The 20,871-nt window shown below is 47.7% G+C and overlaps 1 protein-coding gene across 2 annotated transcripts; it reads right to left on the bottom strand.

The window, feature by feature from the left end:
• Positions 1-13,979: 13,979 nt before the first annotated feature.
• On the bottom strand, positions 13,980-16,080 carry LOC125552274 (nuclear transcription factor Y subunit C-2-like). Of its 2 annotated transcripts, none has more exons than XM_048715772.1 (2): positions 15,761-16,080; positions 13,980-14,982 (listed from the first exon to the last, which is right to left on the bottom strand). In XM_048715772.1, exon 2 carries the CDS (start codon positions 14,937-14,939, stop codon positions 14,214-14,216), a length of 726 nt encoding a protein of 241 aa, XP_048571729.1. In that variant the 5' UTR covers positions 14,940-14,982; positions 15,761-16,080; the 3' UTR covers positions 13,980-14,213. The 2 variants fall into 2 exon arrangements, with proteins under 2 accessions (XP_048571729.1, XP_048571728.1); XM_048715771.1 differs by having other exon boundaries at positions 13,980-14,984; positions 15,765-16,075.
• Between the last annotated feature and the right edge of the window lie 4,791 nt (positions 16,081-20,871).

Raw genomic sequence — 20,871 nt, forward strand, 5'->3', positions numbered from 1 at the left:
TTCTAGTGTCCACATGAATATTTATTTATGTTTATTATGGTATTGAATTTCTAATTCACAAAAAGTATTGAATTTGTTAATATTTTTTGAACTCATGAATATTTTGAAATTTAATTCATGGGCACTTTTTGAATTCATGAATAATTTTTCAAATTTGATGATATTTTTTCATATTCAATATGAAAAAATATTGAATATTCATGAGGACACTCGATCTCGATCCCCTTCCATCTCGATCGCTATCCCCCCTCGCCAGATCCCACCGCCGCCGCCGACCCCTCGCACCCTACCCCGCTCCATCGCCGCCGCCGACCCCCCGCACCCTGCCCTGCTCCACCGCCGCCGCCGACCCCTGCACCCTCCCCTGTCTCCTCGCTCGGTTCCCCCAAACGGAATCGGCCGAGCACACCACCCACCCATCCCTCCCCCCCGAGCGAGACCTAGGGTTCAAGACGCCGCTGCTGGCCCTCCACTAGGCAACAAAAAATCCTAAAAAATACTAATGGCGCACCGCTAGGGGGGTGCGCCATTGCTATCCAAAAAAGATTACTAACGACGCACCTCTAGGGGATGCGCCATTGCTATCCAAAAAAAAGATTACTAATGGCGCACCGCCAGTAGGTGCGCCATTGCTATAAAAAAATTTACTAATGGTGCACCACTAGGTGGTGCGCCATTGCTAACCCTTCCCCCCCACTAAAATCCCCAGTCCCCTTTCTATCTTCCCAAATCGATCACATCTCACCCGCCCACTGCCTCGACCCGTACTGCACCACCGTCGCCCCCGCCGCCTCCGTCGCACCCGACGACCTCCGCGCCCTCTCCGCCGCCGGAGTCGCCTTCGGAGCACTAGGAGGAGGAGGCCCGCGTCCACCAGGAGGAGGAGGCCCGTCGGAGCACGTCTTCTTCCTCCGACCGACCCCATCTCGCCATCGCCACCGCCTTCTGTTTCGCCGATCGGCTTCGCTTCCACCGTCCGTCGCCCGTGCAACCTCGCCGCCGTCCGTCACTACCCGGCCCCTGCGCAGGTGCCCCTCCCCTCTCCTCTTCCCCTTCCTTCGCCCCATTCCTAATAGAGACGATGCGCCAAGTACTAGGTTATGTTCTGAATTTTGGGGCGGTAGTGTGTGTAAGTGAGTGAGTAGTGTTATGCATCGTCGTCTGATGCTTCCTGGTTAGACTTGGGAGTTTGCATTTGCTAACATTTCTATATAAGCAAAGTTGCCTTCTGTTCTTGTTTGCATAATCTAACGCAATACATAGTCATGGATTGTCTAAGGTGAATATTTTAAGTACAACTTGCTGCAAAACCTGGAGTGCATTGGCATGTTCCTTTCTTTATGCCAGTCCTGTAGTCTGTTTGCTAGGCACTTACAAGGGCGCAATTAGTCAACCTTAAAACTCAACTGAATTGTATCGGTTTGTCTAGTTCTGAAGGGAGTGGTGTTTTTATTTAGTTGTTTGAGCCTGCTTTTTTGTTTGCTTAAGTAGTTGTAACTCTCAATATTGGTCGTCCTACTTGGTCTCCAGCCACACTACCGTCCTCTTATTATACATAAGCTTGACAGTGGCGATTATGCCCATGTGTTGTGATGTTGTGAGGAAGAGGAAGGTGATCTGATTTTTATTTACTATCCTTGTAACATGATCCTGCTTTGCTTGAAAAACCAGTTGATGACAGATAGAAGCAATGACATGAGCTACTTCAGTGACCAGTTACACTTGCCTATACTTATCATTGTTTTGGTTTCTGAATATGCATCTGTGTGCCTGACAAGACTCCTCTGGTACACATAGTACTATTTTACTAGCAAGTTTTGGGAATTATCTTTATTTATTTATTGCAGAAGTTTTTGATTTTTGAGCATGTGTTTCTCCCAGGGTTGTTGTTCTTGCTGCATATGGCCAGCCAATAGCATGATTTAGCTTGTATACGGAGTGCTTTAACTAAAATTTGGATATATTCGCAGTGACTTGGTATACTTGTGTTCAGTTCCCAAATATTAGGTGGTTGGTGCCTTGATGGACTAGTTATATGAAACTGTTTGTTATTTTTTCCGCATCTCTCATGCTGATACTGTAGGAGTAAAATCCATGCCATGTTAACAATGTGTTACACGAATTGTTTTCTTTTATGTGTTTCCCTGAAATATTGTGTTATAATAGAACTATTCTTGGATGTGGTCATGGCAGATAAATTTTTCATTAGTTTGTAGGTTGTCGAATCAGCAACTCGTAGTTGAATTGATTAGAGTTGGGTGAATGTAACCAGACTTATACTCTCAGATTTTGTCATAGTTGATGGTGTGAGGACTTATAATGTGATAAAGTATATACGTTGTTGCAACACCTATATAATGTGATAAAGTATATACATTGTCATATAAGTTGAGCTGATTTTGATTTCCGTATGTTATGGGGGCACAACAGATATTGCTATATGTTCATTCTTGAGGGTACAGACTTGCTAAAGTATTGATGATTTTTTTGGGTGACCTATTAGATCTGGAATGGAAGCTCACATAAGTTGAGCTGATTTTTGTCCATATGAAAGCAGAGGACCATATGGTCTGTGGCCTTTTCATCCATATGAAAGTACAGGCACATTGTGGTGCTAGTTTGCTGGGTTTTGTCTCCAACCATCGTGTCGTGATGATTTTGCAGGTACCCCGAGAGGCCCTTGAGTTTGCTAGAATGTCGATTAACTTCCGTTCCGGCAAATTCGGGTACTCCATATGTCCTATTTTTAGCAAAGGTCATGCTGAAATTTTCTGTGAATTTTAGCATGACTTTGCTAAAAATAGGACATATGGGGTACTTGCGACTAATGCATGGGCCGGGGTATCTTAGTACTTAATTAAGTAGGATCAACTGCCCCTTTATTCTTGCTGCATTAAACCATATGTGGCAATAGAGCCAAGTGGTTAGGCCCAACTTAGAATTCTCCTTCCCTTTTCTTGATAGGGTATATTATTAGAAGATACCCATATATATCAGTCAACCTAGGGTGCCTCGGCATCGATAAACCCTAAATGATAAAAGCTTAGATTTTAGGATGCCTCGGTGTTGACAAACCATAAATTATAAAACCTTGGCTTTTAGGGTGCCTCGGCATCGACAAACCCTAAATGATAAAAGCTTAGCTTTTAGGATGCCTCGGTGTCGACAAACCCTAAATGATGAGACCATGATCTTGTTCCTTGACAATAACCAACTTTTGGACCAAACTTTTTTCCTATTTAGAGCGAAACATGGCCCACAACATTGAGGCCGGCGGTTCAGGCAAGCAATTCTGGGAGCTGTCCCAGGAGATGGAGGAAGAACCTCACCGTTATGAGGACGCCTCGGAAGACACTGATCCTGACTACACAACCCCTAGTGGCGTCGGGGATGACACCACTGATGGTGCCACCGAGGATGCCACCACTGATGATGGCAGCGCACGCACAGATGACAGCCAACCGAAGAGGCAACGGAAGGACCGGCGCCCGAACGTACTCGGCACCGTCAAGGAGGAATTTACTGAAGTGAACTCCGATGGGCATCCAACGGCGCCCAAAGAATTAGTCAAGGGGTACTCGGTTCAGCTCGGGTGCATTCTCCGGAGCACCGTCTCGATAAACACTGAGAACTTAAGGCATAAGGACTGAGGGAATTTGCGCAGCCTCCTCTTCACGAAGCTACACAAACGGTACAAGTTCCCCCTGACTTTGCAAACACACGCCTCTCAGAGAATAAAGTGAACAGTGCCGCCCTTACAAGGATGAGCACGGCCCTGTCTACTTGGAGAAGTGTGGTGAAGAGAGTGATTGACAAAGGTGATAGTTATGAGAAGATCAAGGCGAAAAATCCTTCGATCAGCGAAGATGACTACAAGGAGTTCAAGATCAAGTGCGAGAGCAGCGCAACCGTGGAATCAAGTCAGTGGGGGAAAGAAATGCGGGAGTTGAACTTAGGGGTCCACCAACTCGGTCCCGGCGGTTATAGAGTGGCGGAGCCTATATGGGACAAGGAGGACGTGGAGCGTGCCGAGCAAGGCCTACCGCCCCGCTTCGAGAAATACCGTGACAAGCAGACCAGGAACTATGTCAGGGCCCGGTACAAGGAAGACCCGGTAATAAAGGAGCTTACCACGGATCCGAAGACCAGGGCGCTTGAGCGTGTTCTGGTAAGGAATACACCCCCGCGTAATTAGCTCCATATGGTTGCATTCTAATTAATGAAGCCAAATTTCTAAATGGTTCACATTCCTTCCGCAAGAGACTGAAAGCAGTAGCACGGGGTCGTCTCAGAGCTTCCCTTGGGACAGCACTCTAAATAGGGCATTGAACATAATGAAAAAGAAGGATAAGCTCAGTAAGCCGTCGTCAGCTGGTCGTGTGGCCAGCAAAGGCTTGTCCACAAAATGGTCGTCATACTATAACGCTAGTGGGCGAAAGGGAGAAAGACCAGCTCGGAAAGCTAGTCGCGCGAGGTTCAAGAACTCAAGGCACAAGTGGGGCGGATTTCGGAGATTGTCCAAGAGCAAGTGCAACAACAACTGGGAACGACGCTCACCGCCATTGTGCCTACCTTGATTCAGGGGCTGACGACGTGGATTGCGGGCGGCCAACATGGGCCGCCCCCGGTTCCCAGCTTCACGGCCAGCAACTCGCACAACGCGCAGGCGGCGCCATTGGTGTCTCCAGCGGAGGCGGTATTGGTGTCTCCGACGCCGGCACGGGCATTGGAGCTTAATGCACCCGGGTGTACACCGGCCGGCACCTCGGCAGCAAGCGGCCCCTCCATCAGTTGCACACCCGCCGTTGGCGGTGCCTTGAAATTAGCCGAGCTCGACGCCATCACGGTAACTAAGCCTCTCGGCCGATGACTTCATCTCCTTGCCTTTGACTGGGCATCCCTGACGCGCTACATGTTTTCGCAGGGCGCCGCCGACATTCCATGCACTCTCCTGCACTTCGTGGGCGGCGAGTTGATTGATGTCGCCAAGGGCGGAATCGTTCAACCGGGCAACCCTGTGTTCCACGGTAATCCGATGCCACCCACCGTGTATAGGGTTGAACTGGTTCGTGTGCTTCCAGGCTACGACGAGTTGTTACCTCCGATTCGACCCGCTAGGGCCGACGAAGATGATGTGATGACCCTCAGCGCCTGCGTAAGCTAGCCCCTGCTTTGGCCGAAGAGCCAGATTCGTTTGGGGGCAGGGGACACCACCCCACAGACAACACCGCCAGTCGTGCCGGCGCCAAGCCATGGCAAGACCGCCGCAACGCTGCCGGACATCCCTATGGCACAGGATCCGAACATGCATATGGCACATGATCCGAACGACGACGACAACGATGTCGGTACATTTACCAACGTCGATAAGTACTTTGCCGAACATGGGTACGGTGACAAATTCTTCGGGCCTCCTTCTCAAGAACCCAACCCTGAAAAAGACGACCGTGATCTAGCTGGTACCGCGGAGAAACCCAATTGCAACAGGCGTCGTCTGGCGTTCAGTTCTCAGGAGACGCCTCCAGCTGCCGCCTTCACCGAGCCTCAGATAGCCGAGGTGTGAAATATTATCATCCCCAACGCACTCAGGAAGGCGGTCTATGAGCAGAACTCGATCCCATTACAGCAGAAGAAGAAGGGACGGAAAAGAAAGAGTAACAAGGGTGCGAGCCAGCCGGCATCGAGTACGATCCGTGCTCAGGACGGGCCACCTTCACCTAAGGGTATCTCGAGGAGGGTGCATGTGGCGGGTAGGCCGATGCTACCGACTAATCTGCTCAATGCTGCAACCGGTGCTATGCGGAGTCTGCATGACAGTGTTCTTTCTTTGGAGAAGCAGCGTATCTCCGAGAATGATGTGGCATACCTGGTTTTCGCGGCCAAGGTGCCAGAGGGCAAGGGCTTTGTCAATAGCTCCATCGGGGTATGATCATCCTGCGGTTTGATGACATCTTCGCTATGTTTGACCTTTTTCCGCTGCACTACACCTTCGTTCGGCTATTTTCACTGAGTATGGAGATGCGGATCATTAGAGACAAGACCCTGGACATCGTGATAGTTGACCCCTTCTACATGTGTGCCAAGCTCTTGGGCAGCGCTGGGGACCGGCAAGTCGTGAGTTCATACCTCGAAGGCATCATTCTGGCAAACCCAGATAAGAATAACTTCTCGTGCCTTACTTCAACGAGTAAGTCATCCCCTCACCGCCCGTTAACATATGATTTCTTAGATTTCGATTGTTCTTTTTTTCTAACATTCCGTGTTTTGACTAGTGATACACATGCACACTCATCCTCTTAAGCCCGAAATATTCCATGGCCATGTATTTCGACTCGGACCGTCAGCCGAAGAAAGACTACACAAATATCAAGAAAGTTCTTGATGATGTTCTCCCCGGCTACGCCAGATCTGGAGGCACCTTCACCAGGCCAATTCGTAGGTACAGCAAGCACGTGTTCCCCCACAATACGACGTTCCCTTGCGCCAAGCAGCCTCCTGGCGGTCAGAAGGATGCCTACTACGCCCTCCATCACATGCGGGCGATCATACGGGACCATAATCACCTTCTGCTACCAAATAATCTCAAAGATTGGGCCGCAAGCTTGTCGGCAATCCAAGACGCGGACATCAGACAAGAATTCTTTCGCATCCAGTCGGAGTTTGCAGAAATCATCCATCAAGATGTCCTTCGTACCTCGGGGCAGTTCTACCTCAGATACCAACCGTCCAACAGTGAGATAGAAACAACGCTACAAATGCAGGCTGACAACGCCCGCGATTTCATGACCATCACGATAGACGGGAGCTTCATCCACGCTCCGGTCCCTGAGTTGAGTCGAAAGTAGTGATGCTATGTGTAGTTCTGAAATATCGATTGGCTCATGTTGTAATTAAACTTTAATGAACTTGTATGTCTCTTTGGTTTGCACAGTCGTTCAACTTATATGTAATCGATGCTATCTATTAGTAGGACCATGAATTGTGATATTAATGTCTTGCTTTTCTCTTCCGATCCTTTTGTTGCATACGTATATATTGCTTATGTATTGTCTGTGAATTGCTACTAATGTTTTGTTTGTCTAGTGCATAGAGATGCCGTCGTATGTCGTGTACAAGGGTAAGGTTCCCGGAGTCTACGACGACTGGGAGGAGTGTCGGAGACAGGTTCACCATTTCAGCGGTAACATTTACAAAGGGTACACCACTAGGGCGGAGGCGGAAGCTAGATACGCGCGCTATCTAGCGAGAGAGAGGAGGGAGCGTTGGAGGAACCGGATGAAGACCAGTTTCATCGCGATGATGTTCATCATGATGACCGCAGCTCTCTTCTATGTGATGGTAGTTTAGATGATCGATATTGACTTGTAATGTGAAGACAAACTCGCTACTCGCGGTCTCGAGACTTGTAAAGTTCTAACTTTGTTTGGTATTTTAAATTCAGAGACTAATATGATGAATTGTATTCGGAGACTAATCTTCTATTGTATTCGATAAATCTGCTGTTTATATGTTGTGCTCTCTATATTCTGTGCAGTAATATGTTTTGTAACCTGTGCAAATATCAGAAAAGAAAAAAAATAATCCCTAATATTCATACTAGTGGCGCACCACTCAGCAGTTTAGTGGCGCACTGCAAAAAGCACACTAGTGGCGTATCATCAACTAGTGCGCCATTAGTAAGCCAGAGCACATGGGTAAATATGGCCCCTGGGAGGCATACTAATGGCGCACCGTGGGATATACTAATGGCGCACTGCGTGGTGCGCCATTAGTGTACCAGATACTAATGGCCCACCTGTGGTGCGCCATTAGTAAAAAATTCTAATGGCGTGATGCTAGTGGCGCACCTGTAGTGCGCCATTAGTTGCCAAAACAGGTGCACCACCAGCAGGCCTTTTCCTAGAAGTGCATGCTCCTCCTCTGCATCTCGTCCATACCGTCGATGTCTTCGGAGCCGTAATCGAGCATGTCTGTTAAGTCTTCGACAGTGGCTATAAAGTGGATGGCGGGTGGGGAGCGAAATTTCCTGTCATCAGCTTCTATTTTGAACCGGATATAGTTCGGCTGTGAATCCCCCGCTAAGGATAGATTTTTTAATGAGTTCAGCACATCGCCCAAAGGTGAGTGCCGAAAGATGTCCACAGCGCTGATTCGGCGATCGATGACTGATCATGCTCGACATGCGCGGACGCACATAGTTCGGAACTTATAACCGGAAAGTCCGGGGTTCCGGTGACACAGACATTACCGAAAGTTAGGTCTGTGTGCGGCTCCAATGCCGTGGATTCTGCGGCTTCTGTGGCGGGGTTGAGCTTCCTGTCCTCGGATGGCGCGACCTGCTCCGGATCTAAGGCCAGAGCGGTTACAGGTGCAATTTCCTGGGTATGGCCTGATGAAGTCATGTTCATGGAGGTGATGGGGAGCGACCGCCAGGTCTCGAATCCGTCGAAGATCAAGTCTCCGCGGATATTCGCGACGTAGTTCAAGCTGCCGAATTTGACCTGACAGCCAGGGGCGTAGCTGTGAATCTGCTCCAGATGGCCAAGCGAGTTGGCCCGCAGTGCGAAGCCGCCGAACATGAAGATCTGTCTGGGGAGGAAGACTTCCCCCTTGGACAGCATCGTTGTAGATGATTGAAGGAGCCATCAAACCTTTTGAGGACGGCACAGTGGAACTCTCAATGAAAGCACCAAAGTCGGTGTCAAAACCGGCGGATCTCGGGTAGGGGGTCCCAAACTGTGCGTCTAAGGTCGATGGTAACAGGAGACAGGTGACACAATGTTTACCCAGGTTCGGGCCCTCTCTATGGAGGTAATACCCTACTTCCTGCTTGATTGATCTTGATATGGCTAAACCCTAAAAGTTTAGGATGTATGACTATGATTATGATTATCCCCTCATCCGGACTAAGCCCTTCGGTTTATATAGACACAGGAGGGGACCAGGGTTGTACAAGGTCGGTTACAGAGAAAGAAATCTTCATATTGGGTTGCCAAGCTTGCCTTCCATACCAAGGAGAGCCCCATCCGGACACGGGTAGAGTCTTCGGTCTTTGTATCTTCACAACCCAACAGTCCGGCCCATGTCCAACAGGCCGAACGCCCGAGGACCCCTTAGTCCATGACTCCCTCACCCCTCTCGTTGCTATGCTTCTCCTACATAGATCTTGCATAATCGTAGGATTTTTTTTGAAATGTTATGTTCCCCAACACTTCCAACATGGAGCCCCTCTTAATAGTACGATTTTCCTACGACCCAAAGAAAGTAAAACCGCTGAAAACACTGTCTTCTTTCTTTTTCTTTCCGAGGGGGAAATTAACCATCTTGTGCCACTTCCGAATATGCATGTGTAACTTAAGCACATGGTTAGTTCGTAAAATGCATTGTCATCAACACCAAAATCACTTAGAGAGGGAAATGCCCTTTCATAAATGCAATAAAGCATATTTTGTTTGCAAGATAATTGTTTTTTATTCCCGTTCTAGGTGGCAGAGGAGCAAAAATACATGAAAATGAAAGCCATTAAGCATCCTAAAGACATACACTTTTCTAGTGTCTCCATCCAGTAATATAAGACATGTTTTACTTTAAACAATTTGCGAGGCATAACTTTGACTATAACTTTTACTTGTGATACGTCTAGAAATAATAAAAATAATAACTTGGACTACTATACATAAAGATGGCATTAATATTGTAAGAAAAATACAGTAATGTTATTTTTGTATGTTTTTATTTACAAAAATTCCAAAGGCTATATTAAAGTAAATCAACCCTTGCAAAGATGTCCTTATAGAAATTAAGAATTACACATCAGTCCTTGGGAAAATCAAGGTTGCCTTCCTATTGCACTCCCCGACGGCACCCTGTGGCCGAAGCTCGATGCCGCAGCGGGACCTCGGTAACACCATTGGAGCCAAGAGTCTTTGTCTTGTATGCTTGATATGTATACTTTGGTATTACATAATGAATCAAACGTTATTGCTTTGGTATTCGAGATGTTGTTAAATTACTCTATATATTTGGTAAAAATTATAAAGTTTGACTTAAAAAATATAATACACATTGTATTTTGAAACGGATGGAGTACATGATTTGTGCGTGTAGAGGAAAGGCCATATATGTGTGCAATAGTGCAAGAAAGTGCGTTGCTTATAGTTATTTTTAGAACATAGACGTCAGGGACGTCCGGCTTTAAATTAATAAAGCCCACAACATAAGCAGCGTATGACAACCACATGACCAACACACGGCACCAAACAAAAGACGAGCAGGTCTTGGAAACAGCAACCGGAGGAGGAATAAAGTACGTTACAAGGCACGGTCGGCCTAGCGAAACGAGCACGCAGGCTCGGCTGAAACTACAGCCAAAAGGGGCTGCCCATCCCTATGCGATAGCAGACGGCGCGGGCGACGGAGTGCGGGACTCGGCGTAAACTAAGCGAAGACGGCAAAGAGCTTGGCGATGAAGATCAGAGTCCTGTTGCCTGCCCAGCGGTGCCCATTGCTGCAAGAAAACGATGCATTTGAAAATAACGTCAGCGGGATGAGAGGGAAAAACGCCCTCAATAGTAAACTTGTTACGAATATGCCAGATAGCCCATAACATGGCCGCCGCACACGTCCACATGACCCGACGAGCCGGGCCATGAACCAATGACAAAGAAGACATTAGCGCGGCTCGGGAGCGGGGATCCCAATCCACCTCCCCGGCCTCACGGACCGCGCTCCAGGCAAAGCGCGCCAAAGAGCACCGGAAGAAAGCGTGGTCAGCATCTTCCGGAACCCCACACAGAGCACAAGGGCCAGAGGCGGGGCCGTTGCGCTTAGCAAGGTTGATAGAGGTAGGAAGGCGATCTTGGCGAAGTTGCCAGAGGAAGACCTTGATCTTGAAAGGGATTTTGGCCTTCCAAAGCCCCCTGGCTGCCGAAGGGACCTGGCCGCGGGTAAGCTCTCTGTATAGGGAATTGACAGTGAATTTTCCAGAGCCCGAAAGTCTCCAAGAGACCGTGTCCGCGGAGTCCGACAGGCGAACATCGGCGATCAGATCCCGGAGGCGGTCCCACTCCGCCATTTCCGTCCCCGATAATTCTCTTCTGAAGTTGATGTAGGGTGGGGAGGAGCTAAGAGCCGAAGCAACCAGTTGGTTGGGCTCGACTGCAATGGAGTAGAGTTGGCGAAACTCCGACCATAGGGGTTGGTGGCCAATCCAAAGGTCTAGCCAAAACCACGTGGAGCGCCCGTTGTTAACCCCAAATTTCGCGCCCCTAGCGAAGAAGGGTTTTAGGGCTTGAATGGAGTTCCAGAAGGGGAACCCACGAGAGGCCGCCTCGAAGAAATTCCCGTTCGGGAAGTATTTCGCACGGAGGAGATCGATCCAGAGGCCAGTCTCACCCTGAGACATCTTCCAGATCCATTTGCACATGAGTGCAATATTCATCAGCTTGGAGTTGATGATCCCAAGGCCCCCCTGGGCTTTAGGTCTACAAACGGCCTGCCATTTGACCATATGGTATTTCCGTTTGGGTCCCGCTCCTTCCCAAAAGAAACGAGACCGCAGGGTATCCAACTTAGTGTGTACCCCATCCGCCAGCAAGAACAAACCCATGGTGAACATAGGTAAGGATGAGAGGCTGGAGTTGGTTAAGATTAGTCTAGCCCCTGAAGACATAAATTTACGTCTCCACGGACACACCCTGCCCGCTACCTTGGAGGTGAGAGGTTCCCAATCAGCGATCGAACATTGCTTCGCCGCGATCGGGAGGCCGAGGTAAGTGAACGGAAACTGGCCAAGTTTGCAGTTAAGCAAGTTGGCTACCCGCTGACTTTCGGCCGCATCCATCCCCATGGACACCACTTCACACTTGTGGAAGTTGATTTTAAGCCCCGACATGAGTTCAAAACACAACAGAATGGCCTTGACTGATGCGATACTGTGTGTGTCAGGCTCGAAGAGGAGGAGTGTGTCATCCGCGTATTGCAGGTGTGACACTCCCCCCGGGATCAGGTTGTCCACCATTCCCCTGATGTGGCCAGCCAAACGGGCTCTGTCGAGCATGGCGCCCAAGGCGTCCGCTACAAAGTTAAACAACAACGGCGAGGCTGGGTCCCCCTGACGTAGCCCACGCTTGTTGCGGAAGAAATTCCCTACTTCTCCGTTCACCGCAGTCGCCGTTTGGCCCCCCGAGACCAACTGCATCATGCGATGAACCCAAACCGACGAGAATCCCCGGTCCAGGAGGACCTGACGGAGAAACTCCCAGTTCACGCGATCGTACGCCTTCTCAAAGTCTAGCTTCAGGAGAATCGCGGGCTGGCGAGCGCGTTTTAGGGAGTGCACAATCTCCTGGAGGGCCAACGGCCCCTCTAAGATGTTGCGCCCCCGAATAAAAGCCGATTGGTTCCTACTAATAATACGGTGAGCTATCGGAGACAAGCGAGTCGAACAAGCCTTAGCACAAATTTTAAACGGAACATTTATCAACGCTATGGGACGAAAGAGCCTAATATGATCTGCGCCCGGAACTTTGGGGATCAGAGAGAGAACCCCAAAGTTTAGGCGAGAGATATCTACCGTACCCCGCATAAAACCATTGCAAATGTCAAAAATGGGCCCTTTGAGCACTTGCCAAAATCTTTTGAACATCGCCACCGGCCACCCATCCGGCCCGGGTGCGGTGTCGGATTTCATGCCAAGGGTCGCCTTGTCAATCTCCTCCGGGGTGAAGGCCAATCCCAGGCCCTCGTTTTCATCGTCCGTGACCCGCAACGCAGGGTCCCACACATCCGCCCTAAGCCGGGCGCGGGATTCCTCCCTAGAACCCATGAGTTGGATGTAGAACTCGTAAATGTGACGGACGATGTCATGTTGCCGTAAAAGGAGCCCCTGCTCAGATTGCAAGCGCAAAATGGCACATTTGCGGCGACGGCCATTAGCATAGGCGTGAAAATATTGAGTGTTCGCGTCACCCTTGAGCGTCCACTTGATACCACCGCGTCTACGCCAGTACTCCTCCTCAGCTCTAAGGAGGGACTCGACCTGGGCCTCAAGCGCGTAGCGCTGAGCCCAGTCTTGCTCCGAGAAGGTCTGCACATCCACCACAGCATCCATCTGAGCGAGCTCCGCGGTCAAACGCGATCGAAGCAGCTTATCTTCGCGCCCCTGGTTAGCCCCCCACCCTTTGAGGGCCGCACGCAAGCCCGCTCCTGCAGCAATCCAGAACTCCATCGGCCCGCGCGCGCGCCCGACCCGGGCGACGCAATTCTCCCATTTCGAAAGGAAGATTTGCTCAAAGTCCGGAGACTCTAACCACGCGGTTTCGAAGAAAAAACGAGGGCTGCGTTTTAACCTTTCCTTCCCCGAGGAGAGGATGAGGGGGACGTGGTCCGACCCTATCCTCGTTTCGGCATGCAAAGAGCACAAGGGAAACAGCACCTCCCACTCCGAGGACATGAAAACCCTGTCCAAGACCGACCCCACCGGCGTTAGTTGTTTGTTGGTCCAAGTGTAGCGTGCCCCCACGCGAGCCACTTCCCTAAGGGCCATGGCTGCGATTGCATTATTAAACATGGACACCCTTGTCCAATTAATAATACCGTTGTTTTTATCCGCTCCCGAGCTAATTAAGTTGAAATCCCCTCCCACTAGCAGAGGCAAATTTCGCGTGCCCACAGACGCAACCTTCGCCTGGAGTTCTCCCAAGAACTCCAGCGAGAGCGAGTGGTCGGCCGGGCCGTAAACCACAATCACCTTCCACTCTTGGAGAGTTGCGCGGTGGCGCACGTGAGCCGACAGGAAGAAACGACCGGCATCCCACGCCACCACCTCGAAGCAAACTAGGTTGATGCCTAGCAGCATGCCTCCCGAGTGCCCGACCGCCGGCACCCAATGCCAAACAAAGCGCTCCAGCGGATCGACAGCTAGCAGGTCCCGATGATTGAAATCGGCCTTGATAGTTTCCTGCAGGCCAAAGCATATATAAGGTAATGCACGGATGATGCATATCCTGCATGCCTGGATTCAAATTTCAAACTCATGGTAGTTATCTGCTTGTTTTTTTTCCAAAGGGATAAATAACTGCTTGTTGTTAGTCCTTAATTAACGCAAGACATGCCATACTTACACAATTACAAGAGGCAATTACAATTACACTGCGCGCCATGGTAAATACTAGCAAGGAGTATCCAATGCGCGCATGCAGCTCTGGCATCGATCACTCGGAGCTTGGAGGCCCAGGAGGGAAGCCAGCTGAGCCACCATGCCCCCCCGTGAACCCTTGCCCTTCCTCGCCGAAGCTCCCGGCACCCTGGTCCACGTCCGCCCCACCTTGCTGCCACGCCGGTTCCCACGCCGGAACATGCCAGGCCGGCATCATCGGTGCCGCCGGCTGCCCCATCGGCGGATAGTAGTACGGCAGCCCAGCGGCGGGGCCCCCACCGGCCGCACCAACCCCTCCGGCGGCAAACCCGAGGGCTGCGCTGCCGGGCTCCTCCTTGGCCTCCTCGCGCGGCACAATGTCCACGAGGAAGTCGAAGACGTCGGTGCGCGCGATGGCAGCGGCGACGTCGTTGCGCTGCAGTGTGCGGCGCTTGTTCTCCTCGGCGTGCAGCCAGGAGCGGATGGTGAGCTCGAGGATGAAGAGCTCGCAGGCCTTGGCGAAGAGCACGGGCGCCTCCGCGGAGATCATGCGCACGTCCTCGTCGGCCTTCATGATCTTCTTGATACGCGCCAGCGGCAGCTGGTGGTTCTTGAAGTCGGACGCCGATGCGCGCTCCGCCTCCTGCCGCTGGTACGCCCAGAACGCCTGCAGCTGGGCCTGCTGCTGCTGGAGCAGGTGGTGGTGTGGCACCGGCGGCGGCCCAGGCACGCCCGGCACCGGGGCTCCGGACGCACCGGTTGCCGGGGGCTGGGTGGTGTAGGGCAGCTGGTGGTTCTCCATTGCTATCTAGCTTGCGATCTGCAAGCTAGCTAGGGCGATGTATAGCTGCATGGAGAAAATCAAGATCGCATAAGTAACAATGAATGATCTGTGCACCATCCCGTAAGTAACAATGGCTACGTAGTTCAAAATATATACTTGCAAAGCGTAGATGATGCGACGCTTGCAAAGAGATCGATCAAGATGTCAAAGAATGGCGAGAACCATCAGATCGAGGGTATATACAGTAGAGAAACAAGATGTTAGCCATTCGGAGGAGGATGAGGCGATCAGGTGGATAATCTTCATTATAAAGTTTGGTACTGTCTAGGATGTGGCGGATCAAGAGAGATGAGGAATCGAGACTAGCCATATATAGGCGGCGAAGTGCAAACAAGGGGGCCTACTTATCTCTTGCTTGTCGTGCACATGCATATTTCTGCATGTGAACAATCTCTCACAAAATGGACTAGTTCAAAATAAAATAGGTCACACACTCATCACAGGTGGTGTGTTCAGCATGATCGGCGGCGTTAGGATCTTACTATCAGAGTAATAAACCTGCATGCAGGTAAAACATGAAGGCTGGAGAAGTGATGGATCAAAACAAAGAGCGGAACTACAACGATCGATCATCGATCATCGATGGTCTACTAGCCAAAAGCCAAAACGATAACGAGAAGAGAATCTGCTTCGGTTTCATCCAGGGCAGAAGAGAAAGAAGCAGTACTAATTACAGTCGCAGGCGACACTAAGCTCTGCATGTCTGCATGCATAGGACGGCAAAGATGGAGAACGACTTGAAACTTAAGCTGGCACAAAGCGAACCATCATAAAACACCAGACCTGGGCTTTGCAGATCAGACGACCCCCCCTGAGTGAGCTTGAGTTCTTTCTGGTTCAGATTTCAAGGGGAGGGAAGGCGGTCAAGGCTCCTGCTGCCCGGCGCAAGCGCGTCAGATGCTTCAGCACACACGGTAATCTGAAGCAGCAGGACACGCCCTCGCGGCCATTGCCAAGCTAGAGAGGGCTGGATGAAAATGGCCAGCTCTCGGTCCAACGAAGCTGAAAAAGATCACGCAGTAGACGGAGAAGACCCTGGGATCCGGGATATCTGAAGCTCGCGCGTCATTTTCAGCTGCTTGGAAACTAGCTAGCTGAAAGGAATTATCCGGTGCTCTTATGCAGTTTACGGTGAAACACCGCCCTGTGAAGTCAGTATATCAGTCTGAATTCTTCTTTGTGTTACTGAATGTCAGTCTGTATTCTGAATATTATGCTGCAAAAATAGAAGCTCTTTTTTTGCGGGGTGCAAAAATAGAAGCTAGTACTATGGTATAGCTAAATTACAGCACCTAGATATGGTGTTCACGGAATGATGGCAAAAAATAGGATTCGTGTCCTGTGAATTTTCTTTGAGTTGTGTACGTTCCTGATCATAGCTGGTCAAAGGGATTTTCCTGACAATATTTTTCACATGCACTCTCCAGTGAAGACTTAGAAGGTACGTATATCTTGTTGTGATTTGTTTTCGGCGTGTTACGTGAGGATAAGAAAAGATGGAGAGGATATCCGGGAGTGCGGGCATTCGTGGCCAGGCTTGGTCTTTTCGGATTTCGGCATTATCCATTCTGGAAGTTTGGTAGCCTCTCAAAACTGTTCGCTCGGATTGGGGGCAGATCGGCTGGGTCGCCGATCCCATCTGCTCAAATTGGCACGAGCTGCAGTCTCCAGGCACGCGCATGTGCATTTCGGGGATCTTCAGTTAACGTAACCATGAGTGGCGTCAGAAATATCTCAATGGTGATGGCGACGCCATGGGTGGTCTCAACAAATGGATCTTCTATTCTAAAAAAAAACAAATGGATCTTCTCAGGCTCTCGCTGGTTCTCAGCCTGTGTTGGCAGCCAGGTCGTACATGCATTTCCTCTGAATAATTGGAGAACTATCTCTGGTTTATTTAATAGAACAAGGCAGTTTCGCTGCTTCTTATTCTTGCCTCTCGGTTAGGGAAAAGAAGATCGATCTTGCTAAATCTCAGTCGATAGAGACTTGATTATGTCTCAGTCAATGCTATATTCGTAAGATATTGCATTGAGGTCTGTGCAAAAATTTCCCTTTTTGTGTCATTTGGCTGAGATCTAGCCACGCTGAATTCAGTTTTGGCAAATACGATTTGTTGGCAATTGTTCCCCTCTCACTTCACATGTGACTCAGGAAAAGATTAGGGTTTCCGCCTTCCTCGCCAACGCCGCCTCCGGTGGCCCTATGAGCACCTCCCCCGCCCCCCCCCCCCCCCCCCCCCCCCCCCCCCCCCCCCGGGTTTGGTAGGAGGGATCATGTCCTTGCATTAGGTAGGTTTAGTGTCTTGTTCAATGCGTCTAGTGTCGGGGGACGGCGCAGTGGAGGTGTGTCTATGTCAAATCTTCTTTGACCTAGTCGGCGATGGACTTTGGTGAATCTGCTTTGGATTCAGCTAGCCCATGTTTTCGTTGATTTGTTTGCATGGATGGCCTTTCGATCTACACTTCTCATCCTCAATGGTGGTTGTTTTTCTGGTGCACTGGTCCTTTGGAGACACAGTGACTTCCTGATTGTCTACTACAACAAGATTTTCCTGGCTCTGGTGAGGGAAAGCGATGGCGACGGTTTACCTTTGGCTCGCTCCAGTGCTTGTATTTGTCTCTAGATGGTCCAAGGATCTAGTTATGATTTTTGTTACTTTGGGGGATCTTTGTACTGCTATTGCAAATTATTTATAGACCGGAGGACTTTTCGAAAAAGAAGAGCTAGTGTGATGTCACGAGGAAAACTACTTTGATGAGAGAACTGAGAATCCAACGGTGGACTCTACTCTTCCATTTTGTATAATTTCTGATTTCTTATTTTGTCAGAAGGGGGGTATTTTCCTCCATAATTCTAGTTTTCTTTAGGGTGTGTTTGCTTGCAGAACGGGGCGAATGTAGTGTGATGATTCCATTCCCTTTGAATGGGATGATTTCAATCATATATCTAATTGTTAAATCTTGTAGAGATGAAATTGATGAATTTGTTTTTTTCCACCTCTTGTAAAGGAATGGTGAGATTATCTCTCACAAGCCTTTTGTATGTTTAGCACAATGGAAGTCTTATGCTCCACATCACATTTTTAAGTCATTTTGCAGTCTTTTAAGTAAAGTAGTGACACATTTTTACCTTTTGATCAGTATGATAGTTAGTAATTAGAAGCATACAAAAGTTTGAATTGCAATCTCATGCTATTGAAAAAGACCCATTTTTTGTCCTTCAATTGTCCATGCATGATTTTGTCATAACTGGATGCTATTTGTTCCTGATGTGTTATTGCCATGATAAAAGTATACATTACAAAGAAAATATTCCCATAATAAACTCCATTTTTAAAAAAAAATGCTAGTCAATAGGTTTTACAAAGCAAAGTGAGTAGAACTAAATCATAATAAGTAAATAAACAAAATTGTTGAGACGACATCAATGCGGCCGTGACACGGTAGTGAAAGAATTGATAATTTAGATTGCGACTCAAACGATTTTGGAGCAAATGGTTCGAGTGGACTTTTGTGTCATTTTAGGCAGAAATAGTGCTTCTTCCTAGCTCAAAGCGTCTTTTCAAGTTAGAACAATAATAGTTACTATGACTATCAAAATTTATGTGTTTAAACTAATTAGTTGACGTGGCAATCACAATATTTGTCTCTTAACTTTGATGCCCCATTCTTGTTAGGGCTAGGTCTTGCCAGATTTGTTGGTCTTTCCGGATCTTGGCAGTTGATGTGTCTATCTAGCATTTTGATCGGCTCTTGGTTTTCCCAACTCTCTGGAACAACATCAAAAGATTACAAGCCCTACACTACATGGGGTGAATCCCCAATCAATGTTCCTTCAATGACTACTATATCTCGTTGCTAGTGGTGAGTGACTATTGTGGTCTTCATTGTCTAGTGTGTCAATGGCTCTTGCAGGTGTCTTGTTTCCCTTAGGTTGCCCGTAATGGAAGTATCATGCCTAGTATCATGCATGCCAACTAGGCAATCTTGATGAGATGGCGCAGAATTAAACGAAGAAAGAGAGGGTTGAGTATCATATTATGATACATTATCATAATAAATTCTATGTTACTATGTGTCATGCATGGCAACAAATAAGACCACTTAAGATATCAGTCTATAATACTATGCACTACGGATGTAGTATCATGCATATGATACTCACCACTACAACCAGCCTTACTGCATGTTCATTGTAATTTTTAAGCTCCGATGGGGCCGACCTCTTAAAGGAAGGAGGCGACATGTATGGTTTCAATGTAAAAGTTTTAGGTAATTTTGTGTCTCGTTGCCCTTTCTTTTTACTAGCTATTGTTTTCCTTGGTAAATATCAGATATGAGAAGCCTTTTCTGTGTCCTTTTTGTATAAAAAAACTTTGCAGCCCTATTAATGTGTCTTGGCCTATGAAAAAGTAGGACAACAAAAGAGCTTGCATCTTTCTAGTCTTAGGGCAAGTTTCCTTAGAAACGATAATCATGACAAAGATGTAAAAGCAGATTATAACAAATAGAAGTGTCGGTTTTGCTTTTAAAAATGGTTATTTTCTTCTTTTTGTTACCTCCACTACACATTTGACATTGCTATATAGAGAAAATCACATGGGCAGAACACAACTTGAAGTTGCATTCGCATAATAAGTTAGATGGTATTAACGCCCATAGCATGCTATGTGCTCAAGATATTTTGAATTCATTCTTATTACTACCTATGGTATTGTTGCATAACTTTGTGTTGCCTCAAGTACTTATTTATTTGTTGAAACACTTAATAATGTCAACTATTCCCTTATTTTTCATAATACAACGTGCTTCAGTTTTTTCCATATTACAACATGTATTAGGAGATCAAGGTGCACCGAGGCAACGCATACATGGGCATTAATGACCCTAGAGGTTCCATAAGCCAATGAAAGAAGCATAAATGATCACTCTTAATTTCTCCTTGGTAACTGATACCACAAGTTTGTTTAAGTTTAGCACCCCTCATAAGTATCACCAAAGCAAAAGCCACAAAGTAACATCCGTAAAATGCTAACACCACTAAAGTGATAAACAAAAAAACAGAAACCAATAGTTCAACAAAACTACTAACTGAAAGTAAGATAACTAGTGAAATAGCTAGACAAGCTAAAAAATATGTGCTCTTTTTTGAACTTTAAGGAGAACTATAAAGCTCTTCTTATTGTGCACGTCAATATTCCATATCTCTATCATAAACAAACTCTTTCTATTGGATAAAGGATTAAGTTAGAAAACAAAGATCTCAACTTAAACCTACTTTATAGGGGTTAACTTCGCTAAATTGTGAGCTATCTAATCAAGTAGTGTTATGTATACAATTTTAATAGCCAAAATGGTAGTATATAAGTTGTTTCCACTCGGGACTCGAATTAGCGACACACATGCAATGCAATATAAAATTAATAGCATTACAATCAAGTGATGAGTGGATTTTATGCATACTTTTTAGAGTATATTTTAGTGCCAAAATCCCTCATACCATATCCACCTATCACTTATTCATGTCCCCAATGCATAGTTTTTGGTATTTACTCGTCTTACCAAGTCCATTGCACAATTTTTATTTTTATTAGTTTTCCTTTGTTTTGTGGTCTTTGTAGGTGGGTTGGCATGTTCATGGACTTGGGACATTAAAATAACCAAATTGGGGATCCAACCGGAGAAGTTCTAGACACCAGATTAAGGCCATGTGGAGTATTTGATGTTTTGACATTTTTTAAATTGTCCAAATTGAGGATCGAAGGCCGCATTGGGCTTTTCCTTAGTGAAAGTGTTTTATATCGACTAGAGGGGGTGAATAGGCGATTTTTACAAATTCGTCACTGAGGAAATACTGCTTGAGGAATTTGCTAAGTGACGAACTACAA

Source organism: Triticum urartu, chromosome 4, assembly GCF_003073215.2.
Source record: "Triticum urartu cultivar G1812 chromosome 4, Tu2.1, whole genome shotgun sequence".
Lineage (NCBI taxonomy): Eukaryota > Viridiplantae > Streptophyta > Magnoliopsida > Poales > Poaceae > Triticum > Triticum urartu.